This window comes from Pygoscelis adeliae, unplaced genomic scaffold (assembly GCF_000699105.1).
Source record: "Pygoscelis adeliae isolate BGI_AS28 unplaced genomic scaffold, ASM69910v1 Scaffold728, whole genome shotgun sequence".
Classification (NCBI taxonomy): domain Eukaryota; kingdom Metazoa; phylum Chordata; class Aves; order Sphenisciformes; family Spheniscidae; genus Pygoscelis; species Pygoscelis adeliae.
This window is the reverse complement of record NW_008825337.1, coordinates 83,991-97,450: the sequence shown is the minus strand read 5'-3', so window position 1 is coordinate 97,450 and position 13,460 is coordinate 83,991. Positions and strand designations below refer to the sequence as shown.

General features: G+C 43.9%; 1 protein-coding gene across 2 annotated transcripts in view; it reads right to left on the bottom strand.

Moving 5' to 3' along the window:
* Positions 1-13,460, bottom strand: part of EIF4G3 (eukaryotic translation initiation factor 4 gamma, 3) — a 106,301-nt gene that overhangs the window by 72,188 nt on the left and 20,653 nt on the right. For both annotated transcript variants that reach the window (XM_009330333.1, XM_009330332.1), the window contains 2 exons: positions 7,306-7,401; positions 1,917-1,949 (listed from right to left, as the gene is read on the bottom strand). In XM_009330333.1, the coding sequence (XP_009328608.1) occupies positions 1,917-1,949; positions 7,306-7,335 (63 nt within the window). In that variant the 5' untranslated portion in view covers positions 7,336-7,401. The remainder of the gene's footprint in view (positions 1-1,916; positions 1,950-7,305; positions 7,402-13,460) is intronic.

Genomic DNA, 13,460 nt, shown 5'->3' with positions numbered 1-13,460 from the left:
CGTGACAGATATAACTGGGAATAAAGCCTGAAATGTTTTTCTAACGGTGACGGCTTCTCTCGGATAATTATAAGCAGACTTCAGATGTAACAGAGTCAAAAATCTAACTGCAACACAGTTAAATATGTAGTGATAAAATCAGGAAAACACTTGGAAATTACGAGTTTTAACCTGCAGGCAGGGTCATAACTAGGTCCAAAAAGAAAGTTTTAAATCAAGTTATGACAGATTGGTGGTAGAGTCATACCAGTAAAGCCACCAAGCGCTGAAATCCTTTCCCCCAAGGCTGCACGGCCTCGAGACTCGTGGTCCAAAATCTGCTCGCAGCGAGTTCAGCAATTTTTGTAAGGATATTAAATGGCTCACACTGAATAGATAATTTGCCTTAGTAACGACCTATGAAAGAACTAACGAGTTTCTGAACAGCAATGCTTTTTCGGTATCGCGTAATATAAACACAGACCTGAAGTTAAGGTCAAGAACAAAAGCATCTAAACAAGATACTAATTCTGTCATTCCCTATGTTGCCCAGTCATCCTGCAAACATTCCTCCACCACTGCCTGTCAATGCAATCCCTTTTGTGCCACGCACAAAAATAATTTCTCTCTCTCTCTGTCTCTCACATGACATTTGCCTGCGAGCAAACAAGTGCAAATGCCTCATTCTACTTTTTAAGCCTTTTTTTGTCCTGCTCTGGAAGGGTGCCTGCCTCCGTGCTGCTCTCTGAGGTGGAAGGAACAAAGATTATCAGCTTTTCTGGGTGTCTGTGCCCACTTAACACACTTACCTGTTCTCCTGAGACAGTACTTTCCCAAAGGTGCTCATCTCTACAGTATTGAACGGCTCAGACTAACAGGAGCGAAGTGAGAACAAAATAATTCTCCTGGAACAAACCTTCCGTGACTTAAGCCCCTGTCCCGACATCACCACAGTTAATGGGATTTTTCTTTTCATGTTAACTTGGTGGAAATAACCTGTTCCTTCCAAGCCAAGTGAAGGAAGAGTGACACGGAGACAACCGAATCTGGGAGACCTTTCCTGCACTTGTCATGCCTCTGGCCTCTCCTCCTCTTTTCCACCCATCAGCGCCACCTCTGTCCCCTCAAAAGCTACGAGAAGCAGCAAAGTCAGTCCCCAGGGGAAAAGGGTTTTGGCAAAGATGAATGTAGGAGTTGACAGAAAAGACAACTTCGGACACCTTGACTAGGACAGAAGGGCCCTCTGCATCTGTCCTGACGCTGAAGAGGTCCTCTGGGTATTTCTGCCACCCTAATAAGAGCTGCCCATGAGTTTCATGAGCCAGCGCTATTCCTAATTTTCATTCTTCTCAATTAAGTGGTTCCTTACAAAGTCCAAGTCATGCAACAGGAATACTACAAAGATTCCTAAACATTTGGCTTTCATAGGGTGAGTAAAAACAACATTAAGCAATGTAATGATAACAGATAACCAGGCGTATCACACAGGAAATGTATGAATTGGAAAAGTCATTTGCCTTGCTCTGAGTTTGAAAAGTAGGAATTTCTCAGGGACGCGAATGCCCGGTTCTCACTGACATCTTCAGCTCAGGCAACTTAATTCACTGACCAGTTTGGGAAATATTCGGCAAAGTTTCTAGCGACTTGAAAAGGCAAGCAAATCTCACGAATACCTGGCAACGATCTCTACAGGTTCTCCTTTCCTATGGAAATGGCGTTAAGTGGGGTGGTTAATGAGTGCAGTGACACCAATCGAGAATTAAGTGTTACTCTGCGTTGCAGGCAGCTTGTTAGCGGGGTTATGCATGTGCTAGTATCTAACAGGGCTGGTTTCCGAAGCGAGCCTTCGTTCTGAGTTAGTGGGTGAACCACCTCCAACCGCCCGCCTCCCCCAGCCAATTAGTTTAGGATGATAATGAAGGGGCAGGGTACTGTACCTGGTGATGGGCAGGTCGAGGCCCCGCTGCAAACTGAGGAAAGGCGGGAGAAACAAACACAAAAGGAAAGGCACAAAGAGTCAGAAACACCACAACAAAACCAAAATGTCACACTCTATGCAAAATAAACCCACAAGAAAAAAAAAAAAAACAACAACCACAAAACAGTCAAAAGCTTTGCTGCAGGACAGTGACAGACAGGTACTGAGAACATCTCTACGGGGGGAAGTGTGCTGCTCGAGAGCTGGGAGATAAACAGCCAAAGCTGCCAGTTATTTTAAAGGCATTCTAGTGTATGAACGCAGGCATTTTTTATCCTGCCTGGGAAAAAAAACCCAAAACAAACCAAAAACCAACTTAAACCAAGCAGCAGCGGAGATTTTAAACTGTTTAAGGTGGAGGTAAATTGTTAAAGCAGCTGGACTCAGAGCCGTTCCAAATATTTGGTGGGAGCAGAGGATGGAGACTCATGGCTGGAGCGAGTTAAGAGCCAGGTAGGCACAGCTAGTGTCCTGCCGGCGAGGGGGCAGCGGGAAATTCCCTGCAAGGCAAAGATCAGCAATTCTTTGCATGTACACACAGTGCAATTTCGTTTTCAGCTTCCCCCCCCCCCCCCACCCACACCCCCCCCAGCCCACCCTCCCCCTCCTTACTGATTTGGATTTGTCACCCCCACCTGAAAGCGAAGGAGACACCCGTGATGTCCCCGGGGAGCTGAAGGCATCAGCGGTAGAGCTTGGCTGGAGTACAGGAGGTCCTGGTTCCCAGCCCTGAGCTCAGGTTACTAAATCACTTTAACCCTCCTTACTGATTTGGATTTGTCACCCCCACCTGAAAGCGAAGGAGACAGGTTAACCCGTGATGTCCCCGGGGAGCTGAAGGCATCAGCGGTAGAGCTTGGCTGGAGTACAGGAGGTCCTGGTTCCCAGCCCTGAGCTCAGGTTACTAAATCACTTCCCACCCACTTGGGTTACACACGGAGGAAAGTAATCAGAATGTAACATGCTCAGTAAACATTAAAAGCATTTCCCAATAAGTAACTGATTGTTAAAATAGAAATAAAAATGAATGCAAGAAATGGAAAATAGAAATAAAGATGACAAGGTATCCTCCTCCAGAAGCTGATTTAGGTCTTTAAATCCTTAATTCTCAGTGTAATCAGCAGAGCTCCACGATGAGAGCAGATAAATCTATTGATAACAGCTCCAATAATTAAACGGAGCAAATGAAACTAGATCCCATGGTGGCTTTTTACCCACCACATGCCTCTACCTGTTGCTAGTTGTGATGGCTTAGTAACGTACGGTACGTGCCGAAGCACACGGTACAGTCCACCTCTGCTAATTCATACTACAGGGACTCAGTACATTTTACTTTCTGCCTGAGAAGAGTGATCAAAACTGGCTACTAATTATTGATTTTCTTAATGAGAGGGTTTTTTCAGTAAGAAAAAGCGGACCGGGGTTCACTTGCAGCCCTACCTCCCAGCTATTTTACTGCCATCAAACGTGAGAAGCAAAGTATAAATATTCACTGGTCCAGCTGATTTTTTCCTTCATAAACATTTTAATTGCCTATATTTAAGACTTCCAAGAACTCGTCTACTAATACCGGTGTTTATAGATTCCTTCTACGTTCACCTCATCGTGACACTTGGATGAGAAGTCATAAAAACCTTCAGAAACGAGAAAGTATGCACACACAGACCTACTTCTAGTACAAGAGTTTATAAAGAATGACCTGCACTGATTCACCAGAGAGAGTGTTTTCCCACCCTTGAAAATTTTCTCTAAGCCTTACATTAAAGAAAAAAAAGCAAAAGCATGATCATCTTGTAAGACCGAAGAGCTAAAACTTCTATTTTAGTAGCAACCGCAGGACAGAAACACTCAAAGACTCTCAGCATCCTCCCCAGGCTCAGGGTGTGAAGAGGACAGTGGCTCTGCCGATGGGTCCTACAGCGATGAGAAACGGGCACCTGGACGAGTCTCGGGAGGTGAACGCACTTCAAGTCCTTATTTTCCTAAAGAAAGAACTCCTCAAAAACAGATCACATGTCTTGTGTTCGAGAAAAGGGAATAAAGCTTACCCTGGAAGGGCTGACACACGCCTTTCCGGCGGAGCTACACACTCCATGTTACACACCAGTGAAAAAAATTAATCAAAAAGAGAATGACGGGGTGCAAAAACCTTGCGTGGCTTAACTTCAGGGCCGAAGTACCCCTCTTATCCCTGTTCCACAGAAAAGATTTGTTCTCACTGTGTTTAAAACAAGAGCTGGAAGCTTACATCTTAAGAAGCTAACGTTTATTCCATGGTGAAAAGTAATATGCGTTACAAGAAAAAAAAAAAAAGAAATAAAACAAAACCTCAAAGTTAGTGAAAAATACCCTAAGCTGCTTTGCACTGGTCACCATTGGCTATTGATTTTTTTAATTATTAATTTTTTAAATAATTCAGGTTGATAGGATTTATTCCTATTAGTAGCTGTAAGCAACAGAACAAACTGTAGTCACTGCGCTGGCTCGGATTAAAATAGACTTTGGGGTTTTTTTCCTCTGTCCAACGAAGGTAGTAGATAGAAAGGAAAACTTTATGAAACCTGGGTCCAACATTTCTGCCACCCACACTCTTTACGGTCCTGCTCACCGCTTTGTGGACAGCGGGGCATGTTCTCTATCTGCCGCTGTTGAGCTGGCACGCCTCAAGCCTCTCTGAAAATAACCACTTCTGGATCGCTCAAACACCCTCTCCGATCATGGGTTTTTTGGCAGACCTCCTAGAATTGGACAGTTTGTGTTAAAATCACCTGGTGCTCGGGGCTGGCATCGGCAAGAGCTAACGGATAACTTTCAGCAGTGCTGAATGACTCTGATTTCATTTTCCTTCCCCCAGCTGGAGCTGCACTTTGAAATTCTCGCTATCGGAGTGATGCTACGATGCTAACAGGGAGAAAACATGACGCCAGTTGGATTGCAAAGGCAGCTGTCCTGGAAGGAACAGAAAAGCCTGAACCGTGCAATTGCCAATGGCCCTCGGATGCAGAAACAGGATGGAGGAAGCTCCGGCTGCTCGAGGAAGCGGGGTTAGGATCAACCTCGTTAGTGCAACAGCCTACCTACCCAACACCAGCCGTACCAGCTGCGTGACGGACGGGACTGTGCTACAGAAGCCTAGGGATGGCTAAGACATCCTGCCACCTTCCTCGTCCCCTCTTCACCCTCCCCTCACCACCAAAAAACGACAGTTAAAAATAAATTAAAAAATAATAATTAAAAAAAAAAAAGGTAAATCAATCCCAGAACAAAATGCAAGAGTAGTTCAGGACCGGGCTAGTCTTGCATTTGTTTTGGGGTGGGGAGGTGGAATGAGATGTTATGGGTGCGGCTTTTAGTAATGGGGGTGGAAATGGTCACTAGCAGAGCAGATGGCAAAAACTGCATACAGGAGAGTTTAAAAAAAAAAAAAACAACAAACTAGAAAAATGGCTGACAACTGCAGACAAATTCTTCCTCGATACCTCCTCAATAACGGGGCCAAAACCCTACAATTTGACACATTTTCCGGCCAAATTTCCTGAAGCCGTTATCTGTTGAGCAGCAAGCCCAAAGTCGCCTTGGTCTCTACCCTACACCAGGTCAGACCCTCCCAACTGCAATTCAACTTTGGACCTTGCGTCGCCACTTAACCTGGCAGAAACTGCCACGGTAGCTCATGCTTTTAGCAAAGAAGCAAAATCAGTGCATTTCCGTAGATCAGCCAACAAAAAAGATGTGGTAAAAAAAAAAATAAAATAAAGAAAGAAAGGAAGAAATAAAAACAGTGCCATTGGCACAATTGCCTGCAAGAAGGAGTACAGTTTGTTATATTGCTTACAATGCAGTATTTTATCCAGCCTCTTCCAGCCAGGGACCTGTAAACCGGACTCTGTTCCAAAACCTTCCTCCTCTTCCAGTTGTCTGTGCAATGTATTGGCACTGTTCTGCTGGGCTGTCAAAAAAACTGGTTTAGAGATGCAGCTCTTCAGTCAGGTTTTTGCTCCAGTTCTAACCATATAAACTTTTTTGCGCTTTTCAACAATTAAAGATAAAGAAGATGATTATACTTACTGAAAAAAAAGAGTATTTTTACCATCAGTATCCCGTGCTACTGATCAGAACAGGGGACTAAGGAGGTGGGGGGGGGAATCCTGTTACAAATTCGCAGCTGTCCACATCACAGAAACTTCATCAAAACTGGCATTAATTGGCTCGTGCATCAACACAGAGGTTAAGGGGCCTCAGAACTAACCCTCCTGCGAATCCCCTGGAGGTGAAACCTCCAGAAGCGGGGCAAGCGCATCAGTGTGGCTGCACATGGGGGGAAAGCTCGCCCTGTGTGTATATATATACCTGTTATGTGGACAAACAGAAGACTTCTGTCTTGGCGGCTTTCAGTTGCCACGCTTCAGCAGCGTTCATCTTACTCTAAAAAGAGAAGAGTGCTGGGAACGGTGCAGTGGTTTTATAGGTAACCTGAAAGCGTTATGACGCAGATGTGGATTTGCAAGAGGCGCAGGGATTGCTGCTCCCTTGGCTGAGGCTTGAGACATCGTGACGGTAAGCTACCATGCCTCCGGAAGCTGGGCTAAGCAACTGATGCCCTAGGAGGGTCTCCTAGCATTGTGTGGAACTGCATTATGAGCAGAGATTCCCCAAAAAGAGCCTGGTTTGGGGAACCAAAGTCCTACAACAGCAGAGCAGTATTACAATACACCAAAAAAAAAAAAAAAAGAAGAAAAAAAAAAGATTACGGAGGACAATCAAACCTAAAGTTGGATGAAAAAGGAGCTTACCACAAAAAGATTTGGGTACCCAGAAGCTCTATGTCAAATGCGTGAGCACCTACAGGGTGCTAGGCAGCAAATGGTTAGAACTGATCCAGTGGCACTGATTCAGAAGTAATGCCCAGAGGCCACTGGAGACTGAGTGCCGCTGCAGAGAATCGGTTTTGTTTACTGATCTTTGGTCTATCACTTTACGAAATACTTCCTTAAAGGAAAAAAAAAAAAAAAAATGAAGACGAGAGAAAGATTCTGGTAATGAATCTAAACTCTAAAATGAAGTGAACCTGAAAGCAACTATGCTAAAAATAAAATCGTGTTATTTGAACGTAGATGAGAATCCCTCCATCGCTTTTTTTCTGATAAGCCACTTCAAAAGGAAAATTATCCTACCAGGACAGTGTCTGAAAAATTCAGTCAAAATTTGCCATTTGGAACGTGCTTCCGGTTCAGTAAAACACGCTTTCCAGAGAACCAGCCAAGTGCTGTAGACACACACATACACACAGAGAAACACACAAATGAGGAAGAAAGAACATAAGATAATGCAAACACGGGCTCCCTTACCGGTGAGCGGGTCTGAGGCTGGGTGTTCATTGTTTGAGGGGCTTGAGGGTACACCAACGTGGTTGGAGCTGCATTCTGTCCTGAGGGGTAAGGAGCCTGCCAGGGAACAAGAAAAGTAAATAAAAAAAAAAGAGCGTATCAACTGATTCATCCCAAAAGATAGGAACTGGACACGTTATCAGATGGACTGCTGATTAACGTTGAGACAAAGACGACATAGGTGATTGCGATGGAGAAAGCCTTCTCCGTCAAGGACCCAACCAAGTTATCAACGCTACCCTAAGCTCCCCAAGCGCCGCAGCGGAAAACATAGCGAAGAGGCACGTCAACACATCATCGTGTCACCGAAACCCTGTGTTACCGAAACCCTGTGTTGTCCAAACTCCCCGCCACGTACTTTCCAAGAGCCTCCTCTGAACCTGTTTACAAGGAAAGCTGGAACTGTAGGTATTGCTGATAAATGCTCCAAAATAAGACAAACGCCGAGAAACAAGCTCGAATGCATGTAATACAAGTCACTGCTGCTTTAAAGTGTTTGCAGCACAATGAAATGGCCCAAAATCGTTACAGATGTAAGGCAGACCATGGGTTGTGTAACTTTTTCATAGTCCCACTGATTTCAATGGGCTATAACAATTTATACCACCAGATGCTCTCCCCCATGCTATTTGCCCAAAGTAACAATAAACTGGAGCTGTAGAGTTATGCTGATTACACATTTTAACCAGACATTTACAAATAACTTTTCAGAGCACCTTTTTCCCCCCTTTTTTTTTTTTAAATTATAACTTACCCTTTTTTTTTTTAAATTTATTTTTATTATTGTAATGGCATAAAAAACAGCCACTAGCCTGCAACAGTCTTCGCTTTCAAGAGGAATTAGCCCAAACTCTACATGCTGCCCTGTTGCTCCTGCACGACTCCATCGCAAGCCACTTCTCCAGCTCCTCAGCTCTTCCCCCTTCACTGTCTACCCCTTGTGATGCCAGCTCTGGATATTGGCATTACTAATGGTAACCACGGTCCTTACTAACCTCCTGGCTACGTACCATCAGATTTACTTGATGAATAAAGGAGTTCATCCAGTCTTGGGTCTCCTCTGGGAGAAGGTCTTTGGGCTCACTTTACAGATTATGGGAGAGGATATGCTTAAAAACATTGCAATACATCTCTGTACACAGAATTACGATACGTTCACACCACAAGCCTTGCTGAAGAATCCCTTCTCATCTTTGAATTTCATGGCCCTTGCATTAAAATTCAAGAGCAGGTCTAAGGAATAAAGGGAATCGTTTCAGTCCGTAATGTGGTATTGAGAGAAAAGGTTTCACTGCACCAGCCCTCAGGCACATTTCAGGGTATCTTTGATTTGAACTGTGCTATATTTGATTTGAATAATTAAGTTTTTAAACAATAAAACTGAGTTGGTAGGCCAAACCTGTTTGTATTAAAGAAAGAAAAAAGAAACTTATAAAACTTTAGCTATCAAGAGAGGTGATCCACCATAAAGCCTGAAGCTCTGTTTTAGGCAAATAGCTCAAGGAGTGGTGTAGAAACAACACAAAACGTGCTGTTTCTAGAAACTCAGCCGTGAAGCCTGCAAAACTTCCAAGTCTGAATTAGCAAACTATGCCAAGTATAATCAGGCACGTTCTAGCTTTCAAGGGAGAGTCAACCAGGCCTTACAAGGTGAAGGATGTACGCTTTTAAGGAAAAGAAAGCAATTTAAGAAGAGTTTTTTCTTACAAAATAAAGTGGGCATAATAGTATGCCATTGGGAAAGGCATGTATTTACTTCTCACCGCCCAGGCTGAGTCCTACAGCAGAGTCACAGACCTTGCCGCAGCTCAGCCTCTTCAGGCCGTTCAAGATGCGCAAACGTAGGATGGTTTTGGAGCAAGAACATGTCCTATTTTGGAAGAGCACCTAGTACATCTGATCACTGAAAGACATCTACCAGCGAGTGCCCCAGCACACACTGACCAGTGTCCTGTGCCTTGCCGAGTGTCTAGAAGACAGCTGGGGTCTTCTGTGTTATTCTTTTTTTCTTCTTTTTCACCCCTAGACATAAAATCCCCACTTAATCTTCTGCTGATCAAAATGTAATACAAGGTAAATGAAAATATAGTTTAGAGGCAATCCGACCAAGGAATTTTCCAGTCTCAGGGGAAAAACAAAACAAAACAAAACAAAACAAAAAACCCAAAACATGGTGGCAGGGGATGAGGGGACTGAGCATAGACCAAAAATAGTCCCATCCCAAACACCTACTGCTGCAGTACCTCCTGATCCTGCCCGGGGACCACACTCAAACTAATCATCAAAGAGCAAAACTTAAACACGAATACACAGACACTTAAGGACAGCACTCCTACTACACAAGCTAACTAAGCAGGACGTTCTGTTATTTTCTACTTGATTTTCACATTGCTTTTTGGGTCAAAGAGATGATAAAAACTTATGTCTCCAAGTATATCACTAGATCTTTGCTGTGATTGCAGATGCCAAAGCACACTTGGTAGAATATTTAGCTGAAGAATGTGGTTCTGCAGTAGTTTATATCAATACAGCAGAAAAGACTCTGGTTCAAGAGCAATTAAATGTTTTAATCAGCTCCTGCTATGGAAGCAGCAACCTCTGGCAGGTAAGCAGGGCAGGTTTTCCACTGCCCCTCCTCTCCAGGAGCTCATTTGATCCAATCCTCTCCAGCCAGCGCTTCCTTCCCTTCTTACCACTGGCAAAACCTCTAATTCATGTTAACAACTAATTTGCAAGAAGTCTTCTAATTTTTTGAGATGTCAGATGCAGCATCAAATGTTTTCCCCTTTTATTTGACAAGTGTGATTCTGCTTGAGCTGTTCGTGTCAATGCTGTATAATAAACAGTATGTACCATATCTCGCGGCAGTAACGACACCATAGCAATGAGCGATCGCAGCACGGCATAGAGTAATCAAGCACTAACGAGACACGGGGAAACTCTGGTACCTTTTTGCCCACAGCCTAGAGAAGTTGCCCTGCATTTGTAGTATCTTGCTGATTGACTTTCTGCATCTGGGATCTCTGCCCAACTTGAGATTAAAGCTTCTGCCCTTGGAGGATCAGCGGCTTTCTGTGTCAGTCCACGCACCTTGCAAAGGGTCCTGATGCTACTCTTCATGTCCTACCAGACAGCAGCGAGCACGCACGGTAGGCGACTGTGTCGGGAAATATTATGAACGCTCAGTTCATAAGCCGACCAGCTGATCACCAGCTCCTTGTGCCTCCAGCTCGACATCTCAAGAGAAGAGACCTTACCCCAGACAGTTTCAACTGCTGCTCCTGTAGCATCTCAGCCAAAAGGGAGGAAAATTTCCGCGACTCTCCCCCTTCCTCAGGCTCATGAAACATGTTTTCTTCAGGCTTAACTTGCATGCAACAGAGCAAAGCCTAAGTCAGATATCACTTCCATGCTACCCCCAAAGTCCTTACCCACCTCCAAAACAGCCCGAGTTTTATTTTAATCACCCAAGCAAAAGGAAATTTGAAAGAAAGGAAGCGCAGCTATCACTAAGCCTAAAAAACTGAGAGTTTTAGGAGAAAGACTGTAAAGCGGGCATTTTTAAATACAGTGCCAAAGACAGCCACCTCATTGATGACAGATGTCATTTCTGACACTAGTAGGGCTGAGGGGCAAATGCAAGACAATGCAATCTAGTGTTAAATTTGCTTTAGTATTTAAACCCTATCAGAGTAAGTATAGCATTAAGTTATAAATAAAGAAAAAAGCATATGAAGGCTTAAATAGCAGCTACTGAAGGGTTTCTGCTATTAAGCTGTCATCAAAACAAGGTAATTTTGGACAGCCAGTGCTGTTTCTAACCGCGACGACCGCTCCGGGTGCTAGGTTCACAACTGCAGCCTTGAGGAACGAGTGCAATAAATCCCACTGAAGACAACAAACATCACCTAAATAAACATGTTTCACAACTATTACACAACAACAAGTGCTTCTGCTCGGCATGCTTCAAACCAGATGGAGGTGTGCCTTAACTGGTATTTGTGTTAAAACCATAATGGGGGGGAAAAAAGGGGGAAAAGAAGTGCTTTATAAGTTTCTGCATATAAGTTCACATATAAGTACATGGTAGCCTAAATAAACGATCAAAACATCCGACAGAATAAATCACAGCACTCCATTGCTTTTCAGACAAGTCAGCTGATTAAAAGTATCGCATCTATTCATCTGTCAAAAGGACTTTTTTCTGTGCCAAGCATCTAAATAGGTACACAAAGTAATATAATCACATGCAGTCACGCTGGAAAGATGTGGCTTTTATGCACCGTGGCTGAAATGCTGAGGATGAGGTGAGCAAACGAAGAGATCAGAGAGGAAATGCTCCAAAATTCTCCTAAATAAACTACCACGGAGGGGAAGGCAGGGAAGCAAATATCACTCTGTATAAAAATTTTGGTTCAGAAGCATCTAAACGCTGGCATCGAAATCCCTGAAGTTCAAATAATTGCAGCACCCTGAGCTGGAACAGAACGGATGGCTGCTGAGCTGCTCCACTTTCAAGACAGAGCAATTTGCTTCCCTTAAAGCTTTCATCTTGGTGATTTTATATTTCAGATGTGGCTATTCACGGGGGGAAGGCGATAATAGTTGTTTGTTTATGTATTCCCGCAACTTGCTGGGGAAAACCCTTTCTATCTGTCTTCTGTGCAGTTTCCACCTTGGGCTGCTGACTGCGTGAAGCAAAAAAAAAAATAAAATAATCACTACCAGCAAAACAAATGAAAAAAGTTATTCTTAGATCAGTTTCTGAGCTGGTTAATAAACACTGAGCCTGCTGCGTAACATGACTCCCTCGGTACTGACTGTACTGGGAATAAACAGGCAAAGTACACACATCAGGTTCAGAAAAAGCTGAGTCACACAGCTCTCTGCCTCCCGCAGCTGGTGGAAATTTTTTTTTGGAACAAAACTCTTAAATCCCCAGGCAGAAAAGTGTCGCTTGCTGAGCTTTCTGCCTTCGGCAGCGTGGTTGGGTTTGGTGTGGGAAGGGGTTAAGCCCTGTCGCCGTTTCTTGAATCCTCTCTTGACTTAGGGAAGAAGTTTGGCTGGGTCTATATTTACTGAAGTTACATACGAGGAGGAGAAATCGTCTTGTAGTTCCAACACATGACCGTGACTCAGGAGCTTGCCGCTCTATTACCATTGCTATCGCTGTGACCTTGGGTGAGAAAACCTTCGGACTTCCAGTTACTTCCCAGTAACACCAACGCAGCGACCACGTTCCTGTCCGGGCTGAGCTGAAACTCCGCTGAATGCCAGCAAAAAGCTTTAATCTCTTTGGGAGGAACATGACAGCGTAAGCAAAACATTTTATAACAATACAAAGCGTGCTGGGGCCAAAGGCAGCCCTCGGCTATCCTGGAGCAACCCCAAAGGCCATTTTTCGTGCACAGCCACAACAGAAAGCAAAGCAATTCTTCCATGTGAATAAAAAATACGTACCTTGCCATAGTGGTTTATATCCCATTTGAGCGCTGAGCTCACTACACCCACAAACGGAGAGTACCCAGCTAAAAGCTTACTGAAAGTGCCACCACATGGACTTTCAAAAAGATTTTTAACCGTTTTATGATGAGATGTAAAATATCAAAAACATGCATCAGATGGAAACAGGATAAAACTGTTGCAAGATCCATCTCTGCCCCCAAACAAAACCACACACATTTCTCTGGATGTAAACGTATTTCTGCACAACAGCGGTCTTTTACCAAGACATTCAGTGACCCAGTTAAATGGTAAATATTGATTAAAGCTACACCAGGTGGGCACTTAGAGTAATACTCAGTCTACTTTATACTGAGAGGTCCTGTCCCTAAATTTATAAATTCTTATTTATACAAGCTACCTGACAAAAAATGCAGCTGCCCCTGGAACAACGTACAGGAGAAAGCACTACAAGAGTCATCGGCAAGATCAGTGCATGGGTGTTTCCTTTTTGTATCCCCATTTTTAACAACCGGACTCAGTTTTCCTTCCAGCCGCTGAACTATTTTCCTCAAGGAAAACCATGACAGGGAACTCGGGACAGGCTGTGTTGATGCACCAGCCCTTGAGGCTGCTCTTAGAGCCTCTTAGAAAGTTTTCCCCTGGGTCACTGG